Source organism: Lactuca serriola, chromosome 5, assembly GCF_051521515.1.
Source record: "Lactuca serriola cultivar US96UC23 chromosome 5, Lser_US96UC23_V15, whole genome shotgun sequence".
NCBI lineage: Eukaryota > Viridiplantae > Streptophyta > Magnoliopsida > Asterales > Asteraceae > Lactuca > Lactuca serriola.
The window spans coordinates 95,163,278-95,188,405 of record NC_136412.1 but is presented as its reverse complement, the minus strand read 5'-3'; the positions used below and the strand labels follow the sequence as shown (position 1 = coordinate 95,188,405).

At 33.6% G+C, this 25,128-nt stretch overlaps 3 protein-coding genes across 3 annotated transcripts; 1 reads left to right on the top strand and 2 right to left on the bottom strand.

The window, feature by feature from the left end:
- The first annotated feature begins 238 nt into the window (after positions 1-238).
- On the top strand, positions 239-5,467 carry LOC145052803 (DUF3754 family protein, putative (DUF3754)). Its single transcript, XM_079000688.1, has 14 exons — positions 239-585; positions 817-1,017; positions 1,107-1,286; positions 1,511-1,646; positions 1,746-2,092; positions 2,282-2,411; positions 2,625-2,747; positions 2,823-2,867; positions 3,564-3,643; positions 3,812-3,908; positions 3,998-4,087; positions 4,275-4,328; positions 4,655-4,720; positions 5,110-5,467. Exons 1-14 carry the CDS (start codon positions 314-316, stop codon positions 5,260-5,262), a joined length of 1,974 nt encoding a protein of 657 aa, XP_078856814.1. The 5' UTR covers positions 239-313; the 3' UTR covers positions 5,263-5,467.
- Positions 5,468-6,233: 766 nt separating this feature from the next.
- Positions 6,234-9,379, bottom strand: LOC145051110 ((E)-beta-farnesene synthase-like). The gene is made up of 7 exons (XM_078999246.1): positions 9,191-9,379; positions 8,802-9,093; positions 7,739-8,120; positions 7,331-7,549; positions 7,087-7,225; positions 6,711-6,959; positions 6,234-6,610 (listed from the first exon to the last, which is right to left on the bottom strand). The coding sequence occupies exons 1-7, from the start codon at positions 9,320-9,322 to the stop codon at positions 6,317-6,319; spliced, it is 1,707 nt and encodes a 568-aa protein (XP_078855372.1). The 5' UTR covers positions 9,323-9,379; the 3' UTR covers positions 6,234-6,316.
- Positions 9,380-20,494: 11,115 nt separating this feature from the next.
- LOC145052801 (O-fucosyltransferase family protein) lies at positions 20,495-24,862 on the bottom strand. The gene is made up of 11 exons (XM_079000687.1): positions 24,469-24,862; positions 24,291-24,369; positions 24,089-24,162; positions 23,854-23,942; positions 23,581-23,758; positions 23,376-23,504; positions 22,809-22,951; positions 21,641-21,854; positions 21,378-21,562; positions 21,160-21,255; positions 20,495-20,840 (listed from the first exon to the last, which is right to left on the bottom strand). The coding sequence occupies exons 1-11, from the start codon at positions 24,700-24,702 to the stop codon at positions 20,702-20,704; spliced, it is 1,560 nt and encodes a 519-aa protein (XP_078856813.1). The 5' UTR covers positions 24,703-24,862; the 3' UTR covers positions 20,495-20,701.
- Between the last annotated feature and the right edge of the window lie 266 nt (positions 24,863-25,128).

Here is a 25,128-nt window from a genome sequence, read left to right as displayed (position 1 = left end):
AGTTTTAAGAATATTAATAAAACTGTCTTTTTTATTTTATCAAGTGACTTGAAAAGATATGAGTCCGTATCTGTTCGAAGAAGAAGACACGTAGTCTTTAAAAAATGTTGATATACACAAAAACAAAAAATTCTTATTGAAAGAATAAACAAAAACCTAAGTGATTAAATTTAAAGGTCAATCCATACTACTTATGTAATAGTAAAGGGATCTGTTTTGTAATTTTTCCATAACAAGAAAACCTCCACCTTCTTATCTCTACTTCTGTTTCTGTCCAACGGTTTTCCTTTCCACCTGCAGTAGCAGGAGGAGGATGTATCTCTCGTGGCAACTGCCTACTACCCCCTTTAACCCCTTGTCATTATCAATAAAACCCTACAAGTATATTCCCTCTGTTTCTTCTACTTTCTGTTGTCTTTCAAATGGAGGAGAAAAGGTTAATTCCACGAAAAATGGATATGGTGGTGGTGGAGTTCATGTGCCGAGACAGAAGTACATCGCGATTTCGAAATCGGAGCTCTTAGACGCCATTGTTACGATGTTTGATTCACGGAAAGAGAAAGATGAATTCCTTTTAATGTCCTCGTAAGTTGGTTCTGAAACTTTGTAGTCTGATTTTAGCTTTTGCTGCTGCGATTGTTATGATTATCAATTTCGAAATGAAATTGTACATAATTGTTGCGACAATTTACTTGGTACATTTTAAGAATCACAACACTGATAGTGGAATCTGATACTTGTTAATATTCCAAAAATATATCATTTAGATTTTAGTTTCTCCCAATGATATAATTAACCAGTTAGTTTCAATTTCAGGTGTCTAGACTCTATCTTACATGCAGAACATAAAAGCATTTTAGAGGAAATGCGAACCGATTATGATCTTACTCATTCTGCTAATCATAAATTAACCAATCGTGAAGATGCTACTTCTGAAGGAAAGGATTTGGCCATTGACTTGTCAAACATTTTAGGATATTCAACCAAAAATATAGAAACTTCTCAAGACATTTCCAGGTTTGTGAATGTCATGTGAGCAATCAAAACATAAAAGAAACAGCAATGTGTGATTTTGTTAAATTGATTTATTTGAAGTTTGGATGTAGGGTTCCAGTTGACACACGCTTTCAGCGTGCTTTCATTCAGCTACTATACAATGCTGAATTTGAAGAATTATCGGCTGCTGATTTGATGCTGACATCAGCATTAAATACTGATTATCTACTCACTCTCCCAGTTTATGTTGATTGGAAGAAAGCATCAGAGTCTAAAGCAATCATTTTCAGGTCAATTCTCTGATTTTATCTTTATTCTATGGTTCTACATCGACAAGAATCACTCATAATTATTTTACTTCACAAAAATGTCTAAGACATCGAGTGTTTGCTTTTGCATTCATCAATTTCTAACAAGTTTTGTGATTACATCTAACTTTGTTTCAGGTTTATTCTTGTGGACAATGTATTGCAGGTATATGTTCACCCATATGTACTGACATTTCATCATACAGGAGAGGATATGCAACAGAGAGGCAAAATGGTCTTTTAATAGGTGAAAAACTGGATTACTTGCAATCCAAGCTTCTTCAAGCACTTTTCTTTGGTATCTCTAAACCATTAGGGAAAATCGGCATCTGGTTTGCTCGGGTAATACTATGCCTAAAAGCATCTGCAACCACTTTTATTTTATATGCTTTTTTTGTTTAGAATATAATAATATTACAATTACAAATTTCATTGTTGTAGGCATTTGAAGATAGCATCAAGGGACAAGATTTAGAGGTTTGGATCAAAAGGGTGAAAGTTTGGTTGAAGGAAGTGTCTGTTTTTAGAAAATCATACATATTTGATGAACAAATGGATGATGATGATGTAATAAAAGCACAAGGGGTTGACCAAATGTCAGATAAAGAGCTTCCCATTTGGATTGCTGCTCAAAGGGCTGTAGCTCGTTATGAAGGAATCTTGTCATCAAGTGGGCCCCGTGGCAGGCTCTTGAGGAAATTGCTGATGTGGACAGGACTTATACCTTCCATGCCTGAAAAGATATTTAACCTTGAATCTGATATTACTTCATCTGAATCGTATTTGAGGTTTTTTTTTTTACTTAATAAGTGTTTGTTAATTTGGATAAATGATGAATTTATTCTAGGAATAATATAAAAAGCTCATTCCATTCCTACATTGAATTATGGAATGTAATGCTTCATTCCATAATGATGATTTTTTAATTTTATGTTGAGATTTGAGAAAGAAAGTAATATAAAAAATTGTTTATGCAGACCAATTTTCTTGTCAAGGATATCACTTAGTGACATATGGGAGCCTGCTTCAAGAAAATTCTGTGAAAATAATCCATGGAAAATGATGAAGACTGCTTTTTCAATTTTTTTGTCAAGAACAGTCCTTCAGGTATTACACAAATGACAAATCACAGTTTTTCTCTCTTCTTTTTTATAAACTCAGTAAACACTATTGCTCTATTAACCTTGTTATACACATAATAATGTTGTATGTGAGGTTTAGAGTTTGGATTTATGTATTTTTAACGTTTTTTTTTTAATTATTATTATCTTTCTTTAAGATATAACCTTAAAGAATAATTTGAAGCTTTTGTGGTGATAGGAACCTGCATTCCAAGAATTGATTTTGCTTTATACAAAAGAAACTGAGGAAAAGGAAAGCATAAATCAAACTCCAGTGTTACAGTTGAAGATCTATGAGAAGATCCCTATACCCGATTTGCCAGTTAATTTTTAAACCTTTGTTTTGAAAATTTTCAACTAATTTCAAAAATATAACATTTTTTTTATCCATTTGTAGGTTATTTTCCCTCACAAGAAGCTGTCTTTTCGCATCTTGGACACCGTAAATATAGTTTAAATATGATATTTTTCTATAGAGTAAATTACACGAATGGTCCCTATGGTTTGGAGTAATTTGCACGTTTGGTCCCTAACTTATTTTTTTTAACTCGGAAGGTCTTTACTGTTTGTTTTTGTTACGCGTGTGGTCCCTACTATTTGTTTTTATTACGAGTTTGGTCCCTGTCTTAGTTTTAGGTAAGACAGAGACCAATCGCGTAACAAAAACAAACAATAGGGACCTTCCGAGTGAAAAAAATAAGTTAGGGACCAAATACGCAAATTACCCTAAACCATTGGGACTATTCATGTAATTTAGTCTTTTCTTTATGTGTGTGTGTGTCTTTATGTTTGCATTCTTTTCGAATCATTTTTTTTATAAAGAAGTAGGCTAATTGATCAGGTTTGGTGATGTTGTTGCTTAAATGTTAATATTTTGTATTTTTATGCAAATTTATGAACACCCTTTTCTTTTCTTGTTACTTTCCTTGGTTTTAGGCTCTTATTAATAAAAAATGATATCCTAAATCTTGAAAATTTCAAATCTTTTTACACACCCATTTGAGGATCCAAATTTCTTAACTTGTATTTATTGATATTTGATCTTTTAAACAACAATTCTAGAGATTTAGTTGGTCTTATAAAGTATATTTAGATACTTTTTTAAATGATTGAATTGTTTTGTTTGCTTGTTGTAAAGGTACGCTTGGATGCTGCATCAATCTTGGGGCTATTAGCTTACTTCATAAACTACAAATTTGAGGACATAAAGTCATCCCCGTAAGTATGCTCTTATTTTTATTTATTTATATTATATAATTCTCTTGTTAAAAAGACTCTGCAGGATGCAAGAAATTAAAAAAAAAAAAAAAAAACGATATAGTTGTATTATACATTCGTATTAAAACATGATTTATGATTAAAAATTGAGTAATTCAATTAATGCAGATCAGCAATACTTCTAGATGTGATTGCAGCAAGTGCTCTTGTAATATATTTGTCACGTATAATTCTGGGATACAAACAGACATGGGATCGATATCAAGTATCTCACTATTTCTTCCTTAATAATAATAATAATACTAACAAGAATCTTGAATTTCTCAATCTCATTTTTCAATTTTTTTTTTCTAGCTTTTGGTCAACAGGACACTTTATGAGAAGACTCTTGCCAGTGGTTTTGGATCTGTTCACTTTCTTCTGGATGCTTCTGAACAACAACAAGTGAGGAATTCTAATTCTCACACATTACTTATATTCTTTTCATAATAGCAACATACCTACAATTCTTTATTGATAAGCACACTGCTTATATTGGTAAGTAGGTGGTTGCTATTTTGGGTAATGAAAATATAAGTATGTTGGCCAAATGACTAGTATACCCTTCATTCCAATTAAACTTTATGTGCAGTACAAGGAAGCCATTTTGGCATATGCCATTTTACTCAAATCTGGGAGTACCCAGGTTAGATTATTATATTCTATTTAAGTGACAATTCAATGTTGCTTTTTTTTTAATCACATATTGCATTTTCGATTTTCATGTTGTACTTTGGAAAACAATTTTCAAGTACAATGTCCTAATAAGAAAAAAAAAATATTAAAAGTACAATGCCATAACTAGGTAGATTTTTCAAGTACAATGCCTTGATAAAAATAATAATAATAATAATTGAGAGTACAATGCTGTAATAAAAAGAAATGTATTAGTGTGTTGCTATTTCTTGCATTTGTCCTTTATAGTGTTAATAAACTCTGAGATTGTAATGTTATTATATATATTTTTTGTAGGCCACTTTTGCAGATAGTGCTCGAGATCAGTGTGAAAGATTTATGTATGATGTATTCAGAAAAAAGGTAATCAGCCAAAATACATTACTTTTTTTATTTGCAAAATTGGTATAAATGGTGATAAAAAAAAAAACAGAATTGTCGATTTAAAATATTTCAAAAGAAGCATCAAAGCTTCATTAACTTATAGCAATTTCATTGACACAGTTGGGTTTTCAAAGTTGAAAAAAAATGAAAGTACAATGCTATATGTTTTTCAAAATACAATGTTGTAATAAAAAGAAATAATACAATGGTGTTATTTATAATACACAAATAAGCAATAGTACATAGTTATTTCTTGCATTTAGTACTAGATTTCACTAGCAAAGATGAAAGCATATCTCTTTTGTTAGGAAACACGGTTGTTGTTAAGTTGTAAATTAATTATGTTGTCATGTGTATTTTTTATATAGGTTGAAATGCCGATTGATAAAGCTGTAAATACATTAATGAGATTGGATCTTCTTATAGAAAAAGAAGTTGGTGGAAGAGTTGGATTACTACCAATTCCTTGTTCCAAGGCATACACAATCCTCAAACAACGTTGGAACAGTTTTGTTAGTTAAGTTTGTTCATAATTAGGTTATACAGATAAAGTATATGGGCCCACAGCCAACATGGGAAAGGTAAATCACACTCTCCCTTGATGTATACATACAGACTAAGATCTCAATTATGGATTTTCATCTCCTTGTGAGTATCACAAGCATGCGGGATTATCAATAGTTTTGTACAATTATGTCATAATTTTTATTAGAGATATTATTTAAAGTGTTTGTATTTTTTTTTTCTTTTTCCAAAGGTATATGTACAGTTTAGAAATATGATCTTGTTATGGTTATAATACTTTTCTTATCTTTTCATGCAATTATTTTAAAGACATGTTACTTTTGCCACATTAGTTTTCTAGTAACCTTTATCTATCAAAAAACTATTGTTATAAATCTTCTCTAATGGTTCAAAAATATTTATTTATTTATTTAATTGTTTTATAAATTAACTTATTTATATTTACTTTCTCATATGTTATATAAACTCCTACTATATAATTTGCCTATTTGCAACTCTACGTAATATTTTTGAAAATGAATTTAGCTAATATTAATTTTTTTTTAATAAACAACAAAACGATAAAATAGTATGTTTCAATAATGTTTTTAATCTTTGGTATTTGCATCATTTTGAAAATTGAAAATTATTCTTTTATGATAAAAATTTTGATAAAATTTATTCAAATATATTTAGTATATTTAATTAAATTAATTAAATAATAAAAAATTGAAAATAATAATAATAATAATAATAATAATAATAATAATAATAATAATAATAATAATAAAACACATCATAAGCAAATAAAATGAAAATAGAAAACATGCCACCTATAACCACATATTGTTTGTTACGGTAAGACGATACGATACTTTTAAGTTTTAATAGTAAAAAAAAATAGTAAACTGATTAAATAAACATTTAAAATAGTTTCTTGGTTTTTTCAACGTTAACCAAAGGTTGTACTCATTTTGGTTACACTAAACTTTTTAAATATCGCCAACATATTTATTTCAAATGCAAGTTGGAATAACAATAGCCAACTAATAGACCATTAAGAACTTAAGCCTAAACACTCATAGAATTTGCCAGAAGCGATTCAATAATATGGATCATTTCCTTTCCGGCATGATTGTAATCGTCACCATGTTTATACAAAACATCACAAACTCTTGCTAGGTTGATTGGAGGCATGAGCAGAGGCCTCGGTATATCAGTTGGCCTTAGGGACTCTTGATTTATAACTTTCCATGAATCTTCGACTTGTATTGAGAATATTTCACGTGTTTGTTCCTCCGAGACACCATATTGCTTCATGTAACATTCAATGCTAGAAGCTACGTGGTTCCTTTCTTGTTCCTCCTATAGCATTGAAACAAATTGCTTCAAATAACCTTATATTGTATATGTATACGTATCCATACATAATTAGTTTAATTTTAATTATGCAAGTTTAACATACCTCGTGGGTAGCAATATCATCCATAAGCCTTAAAATCAAACATGAAGCTTTCACGAGAGGAGGATAGGTGGACACCCATTTGAATGTATCCTCAGTGACCAAATCATCACCATGCACATAACATTTTGCTATGATCATGCCATAAGCACATGTTACCATTGTAACTGACATGTGTTCTTCTACGGTAGGAATGTAGCCTTCTTTTGCCCATTTGGCTTCGATTAGGAGATTTCGAGTGTACTCTTTCACCTGGTTGCCAAACGAGTGAAATGCTAGATAATTAGATTATTATTTTCATAATGATAATGATTTGAATTTGTATACTAGGAGAAGTATTATTTAATAAAAGTAATTGATATTCATATTAATTACATACCATCTCTTTAGTATAGTAACTGTGATATGCTTTCCCTTTGGGTTCTAGTACTTCCTCAGCTTCTTTATAAACGTCCAAAAGTTCTTGATATATGATTTTCATGTACTCAGGAAGTGTATCAATGCAGCTTGCCGACCATCTATATATACGTCAAAAATGATCAATATGTCGTTTTAAAATATCATGGGATCGGATCGAATCTATTGCATGTTTGGTTAACTATAAATAAATGCACATCACATACCTTTGAACAGCTTGGGTAAAGATCTCAAGCTCTTCGTACGTACCATAGTTATCATACGTGTCATCCAATATGATAACAAGATTGCATGTTTTCATTAGAAAGATCCTAGCATCAGAATATTGAGGCTCAAAATAGACTGCCAATATCCAAAAGTAGCCTTCTACCAATCTATCCCGAACATAAGGTAGCTTGTTTTGTAAATCCAAATTCTTCCACCATCTATTTAGACACATAAAAGTGAGCTTATAAGAAGAATTAAATGAATCGATTAACAAATCAAGGAGATTGATTGATTAAGGACCCTTCCAGCTAATCAATACGATTCGTGTACCTAACCATTAGTATGAAGGTGATCAATCTTTACATTAGAAAATTATAGAAGTTGTTAGCTAGCATATATATACGTACTTGCTGATCTGGCTGAGCTCCTTTTTGTGCAAGGATTGAAGTAAATTGAAATCCAACATGGAAAACTTTAGTAAGGCCTCATTATGCGAAGCATCTTTCTGGTAGATGGGTATGTAACGCAACGCCTCTAGCCTTGGTAACCTTTTGCGAAGAGGTTGTTCTAGTGCTTCTTCTATCTGAATCTTAAGAGATGCGTCCTTACACAGATGATCATTAGCTATGTTTTCAAGTTGAAAAGTCGTAAAACTGAGGGCTTCATCTAAAACTTCTTCGCCTTCCACCCTCATGTATGCAGCTTCATACAAAGAAAGCATGCCTTGAACATCTTTTCTTACAGATTCCATGAAATTTCCCTTGCTGTCCATATACTTCTTGAATATTCCTGCAACGTTATATATAAAAGGGTACGTGATTAAGTATTGTACGTTTTCTTGCAGCTGCATTGATAATTGATTCCAGGGGAAAATGACTTAAAAACCCAACGAAGTTTCCAAACCGTTCAAAAAACCCCAATCATGTTTTATCTGTTCAAAAAAACTCAACAAACTTAACATTTTATCTAAAAAGCCCAACTAAGTTACATTTTCCTGAAAGTCAAATAAAAGAAACAGATGATGTGGCTTATTACAATATCGATATTGTTAGACCAACGAAGTTTCCAAAACATTTAAAAAACTCTAATCATGTTTTGACTGTTCAAAAAAAACCCAATGAACTTAAACAAAACAAAATTGAAATTTTCTGAACGGTTTGGAACATTGTTGGACTTTTTAGACAAAAGGTTAAGTTCGTTGGGTTTTTTTGAACAGACAAAACATGATTGAGATTTTTTGAATGGTTTTGAAACTTCGTTGGGCTTTTAAGTCATTTTCCCTTGATTCCAGATAGTATTAGTTCACTAGAAAAGTGAGATGTTCATTGGTGTTCAAAGCTTTTTGGATTTTTCTAGATTAGGTTTTTGCAATATTCCACAGGATTTTTGTACACCAACTTTTTATTCATACTGAGTTTTTATTGACTAAGAGAGAGAGTGAGTGAACTAGATTAATTAATAATTAATTACCACTTGAAACATTAAAGCCTTGTTGACGTAGGAGTCTGAACCAAACGGAAGTGCTTTGGAGGTTGCTATCATCAATCCAATGATCTCCATATGTAACAAAAATATGGTTTAATGTTTCCTCGATTTCCTCCTCGAAATGATATGCTACACCGAGTCGTTGTACGACATCAATGAGTTGTATCAGCTTCACATGTTGCATTTGTTCGTTTGAAGCAGTATTGACTACTAGTTGTTTTCTCACTTCCTCTCTCAGTTCTTTAGCTTGTTGCTCCTCCCAAGCTTGATCCTCTCTCTGCATGCAAACATGAAACATTAACAAAAATACGATAAGAATGATTATTTTTGGGACGAGAGATTTAATTTCTAGACAATTCTAGTAATATACAGACCTCATTGTAAGTAAGAAACCGATCTCCCCAAATGCTACGATGGAAGTTCACTGTGCTGCGTATAACGGTTTCTTTACAGATGTTAAGATCGGTGTCTGAAGAAGAGTAAGAACAAAGAACCGGAGAAGACATAGTGTTGATGTAATTAAGCTGATGATAAAGTAAAGATTAAGAGCCGAAGCAAGTGAATAGTGATAGCACAAAGTTTGAATGATAGGAAGGAAGGCTGGATTGGGATATGTATATAGGCCATGGCAAGAGATAATATCAGACGGTCAACTTCATCCCTTGCCCAATCAATGGCTGCTGCGGCAGCTAGCTTTCCGGTTTCTTCCACCGTTGAAGTCAAATGTTTTATGTTTCTTTGGTTGAATTTTGCTAAAATAAGAAATTATATTTAATCGACATAAAAACATTAACTTTACGCATCATAGCAGCCTTGGTCTTTGGAAGCCATGACTTCCATTATTATATAACTAAAAAACATTATCATTTACTATTATTACTACAATTTGAGAGTAAGTTATATTATATTTTTGGTCCCCATTTTAACGAAATTTTACTATTTGGTCCCAAAATATTATGTCTTACGGTTTTATACTTTTGAGTTTTTATATGATTTTTGGTCCGTGTTCTAAATAAAATGATTGTAATACCTTTCAATTGATTTTTTGTAATAAAGTTGTTATTTATCGTAATTTTATATTGTTGTTATTTTTATATAGGCCCACTACCCCATTTCACCCATCCTAGCTAGTTAACGTAATACCAACAACGAAAAATCCCACCACCTCATCCCTTTTTGGAATTCACCCAAACACAAAACCTGATAAAAACATAAGGACTTTAGGGTCAATATTCCCATCCCACCCCTTTCGTGTTACCGGGACACCAACCAACAAACAATACTACCACCCTACCCCCAAACACAAAACCTTGTCAAAATATATGAATTTTATGGGAAACATTTCGATGTGATTAGAGTTTTTTTAAAATAGGAAAAAGAACTTATCATAAGGTATGCCACTTATGCCTAGCCGATATTGATTTTAAGGAAATGGACAGACCACAATTTGGAATGAGAAGTCATATTTTTGTGACAATAAGGAGGATATGGCAGATGTCGATGCAAAAAGCTTGAAAACAATCAATATGGATGACCGCGATGGGTCCCTTGTGATCGCGTCCCTCATTATGAGCTTGTACACATGCTTCTAGAGCTAATCGATTAGCTACGACACTGGGTGCATTTCCCCAAGGGTGCCCTAAAGTTCCTCCACCGAACTGTAGTACGGAATCATCTCCAAATATCTCGGTCAGGCATATGCCAAACGTGAATACCGCCCGAAGCTACAGGCGGAACACCTGGCAGAAAGACCTAATCTTGGGTGAAATAAATACCGTGACTTCTATCTTTTTCAATAAAATCATCACACAGTAAATCAATAAAGCCCAAAGTGATTTCTCTTTCCCCTTCAAGTTTACCTACTACGGTACTGGAATGAATATGATCTCCAGCAGACATACGTAGCGCTTTAGCTAATACAAAAAAAGTGTATACCATGATTATTTTGTCGATCAATAACTACATGCATTGCACGGTGGATGTGCATATCCTGTCTAAAATACCTGAAATTCGGATATCAGATTTTTTGGATTTGGATTCGGATAGTAATATTATAAATTTTTGGATATTTTGGATATCCGAAATCCATTTTTTAATTAACTTTTTTATAACTTGTCATCTGGAAATGGAATTTAGAATAATTCATTATTTTTTAGACAAAATTACATAAATGATCCTTGTGGTTGACACAATTAACCAGCTCTGGTCTTTATGACAAATTTTGTGCATAGATGGTCCCTGTGGTTTCAAAATTTTACAAAGACGGCTAACGGTGTTAACTTTTTCAGTTAAGTCACTTGTAAAATGACACATTTGCCCTTCCTCTCGTAGGGACCATTTATGTACTTTGTTTCAGCCACATGACCATTTATGTAATGTCATCTATTATTTATAATTATTTATATTTAATTTACTTATATTACTATGATTTAGATTTTTTTTGACCTTATGTTCGAATATAGTGTTTAATGTTTTTTTTATATTTTTTTCGGTTACATTTTGTCACACCCCCAAACCAAGGATGACGGAAACGTCCGGGGGTGGAGGACTTCATGTATAGTATCACAACAACGAGTATAATAGTGCTCAAAGTAAATACAACCATCGTAAATATAATTGAAAAAGTTACACCAAAGTATATGTTTACATGATTCAAGTCAATTACATTATGATGACAAAATGAACTATTTGACGATTCAACGTCTCATCCTCAAAATGTTGTTGGTTTTCTTGTTTCACTGAATTCCTGAGAATACAAGTTGTTTGAAAAAGTGTCAACACAAAGGTTGGTGAGATCATAATAGATTTTGTTAGAGAAGTAAACCGTTTTCCTTGCAAAAGCGATAGAGTATGTATCCAGAAAATCCAATATTTTCTTTATAAAAGTTATGTAGTCCTAAATCCCAAGACCGAGAGATAACAAGTATTTGCCATACTTAAAGATATAAAAGTGGTTTTAAATCGGCATAAAACCCTTTTTGATTTGAAGGAAAGTCCCGTAACGAATGATATGTAGCTTTACATACCAAGGCCGAAGGTGAACAGTAATATCCGTACTTATTGATATAAAAAGTGATTTTAAATCTACATAAAACCCCTTTTGTTTTATAAAAATCCCGTAAACTTTATGTATTGTTAGCTCCCTATGTGAGTCGCTATAACCATACTATGACGAGAGGTAACCTGCACAACGTCTTTTAGACGCCCTGATCCTATGACTCTTGTCACCCGCAGACCTGTCGGTCCGGCTGTAGCTAGCAGCGAGGTGTGGGATGTCAACCCCAATATAGATCTATACACAATTATCACGCTCTCCCTACAAGAGATTTTGGTTATAACTTACAGAAATTTGGATCCCGTACTCGGACGTGCGGGGAGAGAAAGTCTCACATTCTGAGTTAACAAGTTTACGTGTAGTGTGCGTGAGTGTAGAACCTTTTTGTATGAATGTACCCTTTTTGTACGAGTGTGTTATGTGATGATCATAAACTATACCTATTATAGTTTATCCAAAACGTTTGTAATGTATAAGAACTCTTTTATGAAAATACATTAGTGTTATGAATCCATAAACTATGCTTATTATAGCTTAATATACGTGTTCTAAATGAATGAATAATCTTATCATGAATGAATAAGTTTCAGTTTATGATGATAAACTAACAAGGAAACACATTCAATATTTAGAACTTATTGTTATACACTTTGCTCAACATAATACAAAGTGTTATGAAATTCATATGCTGTTAACTAAATTTAACCTTTCTGCGTTGTTTTAGAAAAGTCATAGAAAAATCATACGAAGTCGAAAACTAAATCCGTAAATTCTGAGAGTTCCCAAAATGTGTTTAGTTTACTCATAATTTTTATCATGATTTTTAATGACCTCCAACTTGGGTGAAAAAGTCCATAATCACAGACTGGTCCGGATTGGTGTTTGAAATGATAGGCAGTTTTGTAAAAATCACCATAAATTGTAGAAAAATCGTATGGAGATGTGCAAGTAGTCATTTTAAATCCAACAACTGGAACTACTTACACCTAAAACAGTTTTGAAAACAAAAATGTTTAAGTTTCCCAAAACAGTCCGTGAACGGAGTTGAACTCTTCTGATGAAGGCTGTTAGAAAAGTTTAGTTATGTTCTTGGTATTTTAACTTGTATCCCCCCCCCCCCCCCTAAAAACTTGAGAAAACATGAAAATGTAGGGGTATGAACTCACCTTGAGTAGTTTCAGTAGATGAGTGTTGAAGAAGAGAAGTGTCCAACTCAAGAACACTTGAAGAATCACTTGAAGATTCGAAGATCTAACAAGAATGTGATGATGTTTGTGTAAGGAATCATTGATTTGAGAAAGAGGGAAGTGAAATAATCATATGGAGGATGTTAATACTTACCAAAAGTAGAAGAAAAGCTTGGAGTATAGCCTTGAATCTCGAATTTTAGAGAGAGAAGATGAGAGAAAGTGAAGTTTGTTCTTGATGGAAGAATGAGAAAATGAGAGAAGTGTGAGGAGAGAGGAGAGTTTTCTAGCCTTTGACCAATTGTGTGGTTGGAAAAAGGTGGGAAAAGTACCATGAAATGACTAGGTATGGGTTGATGGTGAATAGTGACATGGAGTGGGTATGGGAGTGGTTGCTTGTGTCATAGAATAAAGGAAAGTCAACACTCCACCTCTTGTACTTCACCCACTCTTCTTGGATAAGGTTTATCCCCAAAAACGTGGATAATTAATAAATATGGGGTCTTATATGTTAAAATAAAGTTTTGGGTGAAAATCCCGCGTTAAAACAATTAAAAACGAAGTTAAAATGTAGTCGTAGTCGAAAACCGGGAAGAAAGGCTCTTCCTGCGAGGCTTCTCGTAAGGGGGCCGAAGGTTCGGTCCCTTCTGGTGCTGGGTCCGAAGCGAGACGAGGCGAAACAACAAGAAGCGAGAAGGAGGCTCAGTCCGAAGCATCAGGAGCGAAATAGACCGAAATGAACAGTAGCTTCGGGTTCGGGCTTGTGCGAGGTTCGGGCCCGAGAGCAGCCTTCGGGTTCGGTTCAGCAGCCTTCGGGTTTGGTCCAAGAGGGTTCGGTCCCTAAGAGGACTTTCGGCCCTAAGAGGGGTTTCGGCTCCTTAAGAGGGGTTTCGGGTCCTTAAGCCTATTTTACTCGTTTTTACCCCGTTTCAAGCCGTTTTTACCCGGTTAAAGGTCGGAATGACACGAATGACTTCAAAAAGTTACGGGAACTTTTGAGAGAGATTTGGGAGAGATTTCATATTCTTGGAGAGATTTCTCATACAAGGAGAGTTTTGGGAGAGATTTCACATACTTAGAGAGATTTGGGAGAGATTTCATATTCTTGGAGAGATTTCTCATACAAAGAGAGTTTTGGGAGAGATTTCACATACTTAGAGAGATTTGGGAGAGATTTCATATTCTTAGAGAGATTTGGGAGAGATTCTCGATTAAAGTGAGATAGAGTGAAAACGATTGAGAGAGGTTTCGTGTGTGACAAATGTGAGTGTCCGACTTCGCAATGCAAGGTCCGTAAACCCTGTTAAGCCTTGTTTAAGGATCTTACACACTCCCGATGAGTATGCAACATTGTTTTATCGGTTTGGCTCACCACGTACCACAGTTTTAGGTTAAAGAGATCTAGATGTACACACTTTTCGATTTATGATCTCTCATTAGAATAGCGAGTTGTTTAGAAATTACATAACGTAAACTCTAGTACCCACGGGCAAATTGAGTCGAACGGTTTGACTTGTTGACTTCAGTTGACTTTGACTTGACCGGAAATTGACGGTTGTCACACATTTTTTGATATTTTGTTCATATAATATTTTAACATTTTTCGAATACATTTATTAATATTTCTTTTGACTTTTGTTTGAATAATTTCTTCTAATTTTTTTTACTTTTTGTTCGAATATTCTTTTAATGTTTTTTGCTACATTTTGTTTGTTTGTATTTATTAAAGATTTCATAGTCACTATAATCATAATTCCTAACTTAATTCACTTACAATCATATATTTTTTTGTTCTTTTAATATAGATAAAGTTTTATAAGTATTATATTATAATTCAAATATATAAAGTAAGCATTATTTTATAATTCAAATATAAGGTTTTATAAGTATTATTTTATAACTATACAACATATATAAGGTTGTATAATTATTATTTTTGTAAAGCTTTTTATAAATATTTTTAATAAAAAAATGTAAATTTTTTGTTAAACGTGAATATGATTAATATAAATTAGGTACACATAGGCTAACCTAAGACTGTCTCGTAGTCTTGGCGAGAACGTCCATGTCATTTCACATTGGAATTAACTTTAGTATTTTTCGAGTTATTTAATTCTTTTAGACATTTTTTTTTCGATTAGCCTATCTATATTAATCATATTCACATTTAACAAAGTTTTTTTTATATATATTTAAAAAAAGATGTTTATAAAAAGCTTTACAAAACTAATAATTATACAACCTTATATGTGTAAGTGAATTAAGATACCAATTATGACTATAGCAACCATAAAATCTTTAACAAATATAAACAAACAAAATGTAAAAAAATCATTAAAACATATATTTGAACAAAATGTCAAAAAAATAGAAGAAATTATTAAAGGAAAAAGTCAAAAGAAATATTAATAAATGTATTCGAATAAAACGTCAAAAAATAGAAAAAAAATTATACGAACAAAATATCAAAAAAATACAATCGAAAAGGTTAAAAAACATCAAGAGTATATTCGAACAAAACATCAAAAAAAAATTTAAATCATAGAAATATAAATAAATTAAATAATAAATAATAAATAATAGACAAAGTTACATAAATGTTCCCTGTGGCTGGAGGAAATTACATAAATGGTCCTTATGGCATGAAGGGCAAATGGATCATTTCATAAGGGACTTAACTGAAAAAGTTAACACCGTTAGTCAAAAGGACTGTCTTTGTAAGATTTTGAAACCACAGGGACCATCTACGCATAAATTTTTTCATAAGGATCAAAGTTGATCAATTGTCACAAGGACCATTTATGTAATTTTGTCTATTTTTTATGAATGAAATAAAAAGGATTCGGGTCTCCTACTAGTTTTGATAATCTTAATTCTTTCTTTCTCGCTTTACATTTTTCATTCATGGTGATGCAATTTTAATGTATATAAGCATATTGTAACATCCCGATTTTTCAATCAAAATTTTTCATTTTTAAAACATATCTAAAATAACTTCAAAATCTCATTTTCATTAAAATATCATAGTCTTACACTTTATTAAACATAAAAGAGAGTTTAGCGGAAGTCTAAAAAACTTAACTGTTTCTTTGATGCGAGTACAGTCACGTTGGAGCATTCCCACGATCAGAGGAGCTACCTGAAAAACATTTTATCAACAATTGTAAGTCACTTCTTAATGAGTTCCCCAAAATACCACATACAACAATATACACACAAGACATACAAATAATTGCCTTCAACACAAAGTTGGTCCGCCCCCTTGGCCTTCAGTATAAAGTTAGTCTGCCTATTTGACCTTCGACGTAAAATTGGTATGCCCAAGTATCTTGGCCTTCAACATAAAGCTAGTCCTTTCTCAACTTACAACATGATATGTTAACACACACACACACACACACACACACACACATATATATATATATATATATATATATATATATATATATATATAACAGACAGACAAACAATCAGTCCAACACAACCAACAACTGGCTAAACTATTCTATTTGTCTATCAACACACTACACACTACATTATCACTACATCCTAACATACGGAAGATACATATTGTAATATATAGTATAGTGAGAAAATTTACTTGAACAGTCTCAAAACAACTAAATAGATTGGTTTGCAGACGGCTCAACCAGCGTGTAACAACCTATAATATACTATACTAGTTAATGACTAATTGAGAATAACATCTAATATTTAGATCCTTCAATAATTCAAATATATACATTCATGTCTATCAAATAAGAATCATCCAGTCAAGACAGTCGGGAGGCAAGACCATTTCCGCATAAGGTTTTTCTAAAATCCAACAACCAGGTCAACATGTCTATCCTATACACCTCTCCCATAAGTAGACAAATCAATATATTTAACTAGAATCAATGACTATCAAGTACTATAACAATGATTATGAATTAGGGTAGAAGACACAAGCTAGAGAGGGTGTAACGTCCTAAAATTCAAGACTAAAAATTTCTTTTAATAAAACATTACTTAAAGCAAAGTCATCAATCCAAAACATCATCAGAGTATTAATTTCCAAAACACATGTTCGTTATCAGAGTAAACATTCCCAGGCTGTCTAATCTATGGTGTGTGCCATGCGATCACCCCGAGCTCTTCCCTCCGCTACCGGAAGTACCTGAAACCAAAACTGAAAACCGTAAGCACGAAGCTTAGTGAGTTCCCCACCCTACCACATACCATGCATAACCACGTACTGCACATACTGGGCCACGCCCGCTATCATGGGCCTCGCCCCCTACCTCGGGCCTCACCCGCTACAACGGCCCCGCAGCTCCAGGCCCCGCCTGGCTTCGAGCCCCGCTCGGATACAAATCTGTTTTACTTAGGCCTCGCCTGTCACAGGGCCTCGCCCGCTAACATATAATAGCACATAATCATACTGCAAAACATAAGCTAAACATATACAATGGATCCTGTCCTAAGGCCTCGCCTATCCTGGGCCTCGCCCTTGTCCTGCTACTGATAAGACATGGAACCCCGTCCACGCTCCTACTAATAGTGAGATACGGGCCCAGCCCACACTCACTCCTTCCCTAACTTGGGCCTCGCCCCTGCTCTGCTGCTAATGAGATATGGAACACCATCCACACTCTGCTATTGGTGAGATATGGGACCTCGCCCACACTCACCTCCCTACCAGGCACATACATGTATCACACAGACAACAAATATAAACTATCATATAAACCAATCATTGGGCACCCGCCCGCTATCATTGGACCTCGTCCTGAATATCATACTAGCATACTATGCCTAGGGCTAACCCCCGGGTCTTCTACTCATAACTACATGGGTCGGCATTGTGGCCTTAGACCCATTCACACAAAAAGGAAACTCACTTGCACTTTGCTGAACTTGCTGATAACCCCTCTAGCTGCTGCCTGGCAACTCTCTGAACTCCTGCTCCACTAGCTCCCTGAGCTACCAATATTAATGCAATACTTAGTCTAACTGTCCCCCCGAAAGTCAACTAAGTTAACTCTGGTCAATGACAAAGTCCTGGTCAACCCTACTCGCCGAGTCTGCCTACTGACTCGCCGAGTTCATATGCTCAAAGTCCTTCCATTCGCGACTCGACTCGCCGAGTCAGCCCCTGACTCGCCGAGTCTACCGATTTTCGAGTCCTGACCTGTCCAACTCACTGAGTCCCCACTCAACTCGCTGATCCGAGTCTTAACTCGAAGGGTTTGGGGTTTCGCGTCTTGACTCGCCGAGTCCAAGAACATACTCGCCGAGTCCAAGACAACCTTCAACAGACTCGCCGAGTTGTTCATCCAACTCGTCGAGTTCTTGCCCAACTTCATCCGACTCGACGAGTTGTTCATCCCACTCGTCGAGTTCCTCCAAATCTTCATGCTACTCGCCGAGTCCACTCAAAGGACTCGCCGAGTCCATTCAGATTTTCATACATGCAGAGGACTTTTGAGTCATGCATGGACTCCAAACTGTAGATCTACCCTTCCCAAGCCTATTCCTCACGTAAAGTTGCAAACTTTACGTGTAGAGAAGGAGATCTAGGCAAAATACACCATAAACTAGGGTTTAAGGCAAAGAGGCTCCATAATCAACTCAAGGACAGATACTTTATGCTTCTCAAGACCATAATATGCTTAGATCCGAAGTAGCAACTTCAGATCTGGCTTCTAACTCAAATGGATAGCTAATCATGGCTAAAAAGCCCCCAAAACTCACAACCATAATAGATCTAAAGGAGGGAAACGACTTAATACCTTCAATAACTCAGAAAGTTTCCCCAATCTTCAGATCTAAGGCCAATCCTTAAAGCTTCAATGATTCCCCTTCTTCTTCTTCCTTCAAATCACCCAAAAAAAATGGCTTGGAAGCTTGAATGGGCAACAATGGGGCTTAGGGTTCGATGTTCTCGGTGAAAGAGGTAGTAAAGGAACCCTAAGGGAGAGAATGAGAAGTTTAAATAGGCTCCAAGTCCCGAATTTAGGGCTTTCCTCGCACAGACCAGACTCGCCGAGTCTCCTTGGCCGACTCGCCGAGTCGGTCACTTACTCCTTGACCCGGATCCCGCTCGGACTCGCCGAGTTTCTCCTTGAACTCGACGAGTCGTCCCTTAAAATTAGGGTTTTCTTTCCTTTCTTGGCCTTCCTGACTTTGGGTGTTACAGAGGGTTAGGTTACATCTTAGATCGCAGAAGAAGTTGCTTTATAACTTAGCCTCCAAGAGGGGAGATTGTTGAGATGAGAAGTCTAAATGAAAAGTCTAAAAAGTTACAACAATTTTGTAATGCGGAAAGCATTGATTCAGAAGAGTTTTCTATGTAGATGGTAAAACTTTTTGAAGATATGTGATTTCAGGAGATAGAAGAACGCAGAAGGCAAAAGGGCCCAAAACTCAGTTTGCGGAACAATTCTCAGCAAAGATAAGTTTTACCAAAATGCTTGTTATTACATTTTAGAACACGTCCAATTTATGAAACTCTTATCTTGGAGAACAAGTTGACCTTGTAGCCAAATCTTCTATCAGAGGGCCCATAAGCATCGAACCCTAGGACTTTTTAGGTCAACTCCCCTATAAATTTCTCATCTATTGTAACTTTAATTGTGTGCAAGAAGAGTTATTGTGAATGTGATAGCAATCGCCGTTGTGTTAGCATTCAAATTAATAAAAGAATCTCAAGCTTGACCGTGGTTGTAGCTTTATTATCAAGTGAGACTGGCAGCGTAGTAATAATAAAACACTTGAGCTAATAAAATGAAAATAGAAAACATGCCATCCATCAAACATAACCACAGCTTGTGTTTACATAAATAAATATAAAAAAGCATAAGGTAAAACTGTAAGACATTAAATAGACATTTAAAATAGTAAGACAATCATTTTGGTTACATTAAACTTTTTATGCTGGCATAAAAATTAAAAATCAACTTCAGTCCCTATATAAAAATACCCAACACATCATAAATTCATATTATGCCTCGTGTACATTTTCATTTTACCCTATCTACTATAATAAATGAAGGTTTTTTTTTGCCACTTGTCATTCTTACATTAACTTAGACACATGTAATTTTTTAGTATTTTTGAATAAATGTTTTTTTTTCCACTTGTCATTTTCTCATTTTATATCCTTTCTTAATTAGCAATCAAATTTACACGTCAATTAATAATTGTCTTAGTTAAAAATAGTCAACAAACTATAATATTAGTACTTATATATTGTATTTAATATGTTTCCTTTTAAATTCAAATTTTAAATTTTGAATTTCAAATCAAAAATTTCAAATTTAAATAAATCTTTGTTTAAATCTTCATATATATAATTTTTTGTTTTACCAAACCCGTATAACATACGGGTCTCACAACTAGTTACATCCATAAAAACAAAATTAAAGAGAATACTACTAAACATAGCGAATATCTTTAAAAAAAAAATAAAGAATCTATTATTACATGATATACAAATCCTTACAACAATCCCTACATGCTAGCTAGCATCTAACAGTAAGAATTTTAGAATCCATACCTAAGGTTTAATAAGGTATGTTGTGATTTACCTGTGGGACCAGTTTTACACATGACACATTTACACAAAATGTAGAATGTGGAAATGAAAAGAAATGCATTTTTTATGTTATTTTTGTAGTTTTTTTAGAAGCACATATGCATTCAGGATATGGATTTTGGTAAAATGATTCTTCGGCTTTGTACCTCGCTCTTCCTTTAATCCCATCTGGTGCACTCTCTCTTTTCCTTGGACCACCTTGCCTGAAAGTTTCTACACTTGTCAATTACGAGGATGAGGAGGGCATTTACGTCTTTTTGCAAACACAAGCAATTTACAGGCTAATTGAGTCAAACCCAATAAGAGGCTATAAGCCCGAATCAAAGGCTTCTAATTGTGGTATCAAACGGTCTGAATCAATAAGATGCATATCAAACAACTTCTTATTCTTTGAAAAATCTACCCAATTATAGTAGTTGCTATTTCTTGGATAACCAAATAAAAAAAAAAAAACGTTGCTATTTCTTGCAAAATAAATTATTAAGAAAAAATAAATTAAGGGATGAAGATACATGACATCACCTTGTCTGATGCAAGTGCTGAACACGATGTTGCAGTGATGCACCTTCCTTAAGTTGTCCACTTTCCAACTTATCAAATATTTCCACTAGACCTTTCCTGGTAATATCAATATCAATATCAAAATCCCAATCATTGATTTAGTTATATTTATGATAATGTTATAAATTATAAGAAAGAAAAAAGTAAAGTAGGTTGCTATTTTTTTGCATTATGTATACCTGTCAGGAGTAATGGTCTTACGGTGGCCTAAAAATCTGCGATGGCCTTCGACAGCTCTTGCCATGTTTCCGGAATGTGTTGGAATGAAGACATCGCTCTCAAGAGAAATCATATAATCAAGTGCTGCTGTTTGTGATGCATGATTCGAGTATATTTTCAGCTCTTCTTCACTTGCTATCATTTCCTGTCACATTCAATTTTTCTTATCAATTGCTATTTAAGAGTAAAAAGTTAAAATGTAAAAAAATTATGAAGGGGAAACCTTGAATAAGAGGTTTGGGAAACGAGTAGTGAGGTCTGAAAGATGAGTTTTACCACCGTAAATTTCTCCAGCAGCAATATATATAGCTGTTGAAGGAGGATAACCAAGAGCCTCAAGGAAAATCCCAACCTCTTTGGGTGTTAATGGACATAATCCTGCAATTCTTTGCTCTGTTGAGTTTATTTTCTTTACTTTCCAGTGATTTGTATTCTCCCTGACAATAAATAAATAGGTATAATGTCCTAATAAAATGATATAATTGGGTAGATTTCTTCACAAGAAAAAACTGATGCTGTAATACAAATCAATGCAAGTAGGATGCTGATGATAATATACAAGTAAATCAAGGGTTAATCTCATAAAAAAACTTATGTTTTGTGTTTTTTTTCCTGGATTAAACCTCATCTTTATTATTTTCCTGAAAAAGTGCTTCATTTATTCCGAGAAAACTCTCAAAACTTTTTTTTTTTTTTTTTTTGGAAAAAACCCTCAACCTTCTAACTGGTTACAAAAAAAACCCTAAACTTTTTTAGGTTTTTCCTAAAAGACCCTCACATTTTATACGTTTTTTTGGGGGTTAATCTATAAAAAGACTTTATATTTTGTGTTTTTTTCCGGATTAAACCTCATCTTTATTATTTTACTGAAAAAGACCTTGTATTTTTTCATTTTTTCCAAAAAAGCCCTCAACTTTGTATTTTTTTTTTTTGCGAAAAAAACCCTCAGCCTTCTAAATGCTTCCAAATAAACCCTCAAATTTTTTAGTTTTTCTCGAAAAACCTTCACATTTTACAATTGTTTTTGGAAAAAAAAATGACTAAAAGGACCAGATCAGAAAAAATGCAAAATTACAAGGTTTTTTCAGGCAAAAAAATAAAATTTGAGGTTTTATCCGAAAAAAAAAAAAACACAAAATATAAGGTCTTTTATGAGATTAACCAATAAATGAAAGTACATTGCTATTTTTTTGCATTTAGCCTTAAACTTTTCCATATATTCAAGTAAGCATATGTTTTGGATATATTATTAGTTAACAAACTCCCTTGTAGTCATACATAAACTCATTAAAAACACTTTAATTTGGTAACATTAGCTTTCCAAAACACGGAAACCTTACACAAAATCTATATATAATTTAATAATAATAAAAAAAGAATAAATATCTGACCTCAATAAGCTGAGCTCTTGAGATTCAGCATCAGAAAGGCCACATGTACAACCAGAAAAAGCCAACATATCCTTCTCATATCTGAGATGCAGAGAAATATATCTTCCACTTCCCCCATGCGATCTCAGCCGTTCAATTAGCTTCTGCGTTTGTCACCATCATGTTTGCTCAGGGCCTAATATAAAATAGCAATGTATTTTCATTTATTTTTGTATTATTTTTGAATTTTTTTTTTCTTATAAGGACATTATACTTTAAAAAACTATATTCAAGTATACAAGTGACAATTGTTTTGTATTTGGATGAGATTGCTATAATTGATGCATGGATGTGATGAAAGAATATGCTGGAAAATATGTTTACAAATGTACTTTCATTAAACATATGCAAGTTTTCAAACTTGATATATAAGAAAGAAATTGTACAAAACTACACATGATTATCATCCAAACTCCTAGTTTAGTTTTTTTAATTTTCACCACACAAATTGTTACCAAGATTAAAAATATAATCTTGTGCCAAAATTATGCATGATGAAATTAAAGTTATACTGTGAAAATCATTTACCTTTCCAAGGGTTTCAATAGAGGGAGAAAATCGAAGAGCATGATAAAGAGCACGACATCGCAATCTCTGAATATCAATAGGTAGATCATTGTTTGCAAGTCTAGAATCTGATTTTGCAACATGAATCACCTGTAGAAAAACTATTGATGCTCTAAAAACTGAATTAAGTGCTGTATACACTCACAAAGTCTTGAAAATTACATACCTGATAATCCACCCATAATTTAGTCATCTCCTCATAGTAACCTAAACCACCCCAAGATGTGAAGTGCTTCCTTGCTCGAGGAACAGAAACCAACTCAGTAGGAAGCTTCTTTATGATTCTCACATCCCCTTTTAAGCTATCAATGAAATGGTCCTCATCAAAGATATCTGAAAATATACTGCACAACAAAACATTAGGAAATAGGAATGTGTGTGTGTGAGAGATAAAGAGAAGGAAGGAGCTAGGGAGAAATATTGTACAACTTAAGGTTACCTTTTGTCTTGCCAGAATGAGCGTTTATCAAGTTCAGGGATAACTAGGGTTGCATTCATCATCCTTGACACTGCTACCATATCAGCAATCTGTCAAAAAAAAAAAGTAGTATGTTTTGTTCATGTTATTGATAGGTAGAGGATAATCATTAAACATTCAGCAAATGAAGGATTTCATGCTGAGTTTTAAATCAATTGTAGTGGAAAAACTCAAAAAAGAGATATCAAATACTCACACCAGTACGCATTTGATTCAGTCCGCCATTGCTTCTTACGGTGATATAATGATTATTATCTCCTCCTTGAATAGCTGAAAATGTAAAAACATACAATGATGAACAAAGAAAGATATCAAAAAAGGTCTGATTATAAGTAATTAATCTTAGGTAAGGAAACAACATCGCTAGTAATCAAATGTAAACCAATGAACAATGATACCTTGATATCTAGATGTAGGATGTACACACGGATGTAAACCATCACTAAAAGGGGTTTCCCAAAGTTTTTCACTAGACAGCTGCTTACACAAAAAAACATACGAACAATTTTTTAGTGTATATTTCAATCTCAGCTATGAAATTTTGATATTGACGAGTGCAGAAAACGAAAACGATACCTGTTGTTGAGATACAGAGTCTTGTGATGGCAATCGAAGATTTAGATTTTCTTCATCCTCTAAGATGCTTCTACTATAGAAATTGAATATGAAAATGAACACGATCAAGAGTACAAACAAGCGAAGAATTGTGAATGAGGATGGAGATGATGGTTTCACTGGAAACATTTTACAACAGGATGAAGATATCCCTAAAGAAGACGACGATGAACTCCCTCCTCGACTTGTAACCATTAGCAGTGCTTGCTGACTGAATCAGATCTCCATTCTATTGTCCAACTCCAAGTTTATGCATAGGCTATGCTCTGCGACACTACAATAGGAGCTATTCAAGATTTGAAGGCAATTGTTTTAGCGAAAGGGCGTGTTCCCACAAGTCGGTGATATAATTTTGGGATATATACTTTTTCAGAGCATAAACTCGATTTTTAACTTATACAATAATTGGAAAGATAATCCCTTAAAACTTATAAAGGAACTTAATATTACCTATTAAAATTTGATCGCGTTAATTCTATAAAATCTTTTTGGGAAAATGACTGTAATTAATTTTCGGTAAGTTCACATCCGGATAACTATCTTTTTTTGTACGCATCTAGGTAACAAACTTGTTAGAAGTGTTCACATATAACCATTATGACCTGCTATAACAGGTTAAAT

Bases quoted from the DNA above. Each gene is read 5' to 3' on its own strand.
- LOC145052803 (XM_079000688.1), top strand. From the start codon at position 314: ATGTATCTCTCGTGGCAACTGCCTACTACCCCCTTTAACCCCTTGTCA. The intron at 1,018-1,106 runs GTTTGTGAATGT...GTTTGGATGTAG, and splicing joins ACTTCTCAAGACATTTCCAG to GGTTCCAGTTGACACACGCT. The intron at 4,088-4,274 runs GTGAGGAATTCT...CTTTATGTGCAG, and splicing joins ATGCTTCTGAACAACAACAA to TACAAGGAAGCCATTTTGGC.
- LOC145051110 (XM_078999246.1), bottom strand. From the start codon at position 9,322: ATGTCTTCTCCGGTTCTTTGTTCTTACTCTTCTTCAGACACCGATCTT. The intron at 7,550-7,738 runs GTACGTATATAT...GTGTCTAAATAG, and splicing joins GAGCTCAGCCAGATCAGCAA to ATGGTGGAAGAATTTGGATT. The intron at 6,611-6,710 runs GTATGTTAAACT...TCAATGCTATAG, and splicing joins ATGATATTGCTACCCACGAG to GAGGAACAAGAAAGGAACCA.
- LOC145052801 (XM_079000687.1), bottom strand. From the start codon at position 24,702: ATGGTTACAAGTCGAGGAGGGAGTTCATCGTCGTCTTCTTTAGGGATA. The intron at 23,759-23,853 runs GTAACCTTAAGT...TTTGTTGTGCAG, and splicing joins TCATTCTGGCAAGACAAAAG to TATATTTTCAGATATCTTTG. The intron at 23,505-23,580 runs GTATGTAATTTT...GTTTTTCTACAG, and splicing joins AATTATGGGTGGATTATCAG to GTGATTCATGTTGCAAAATC.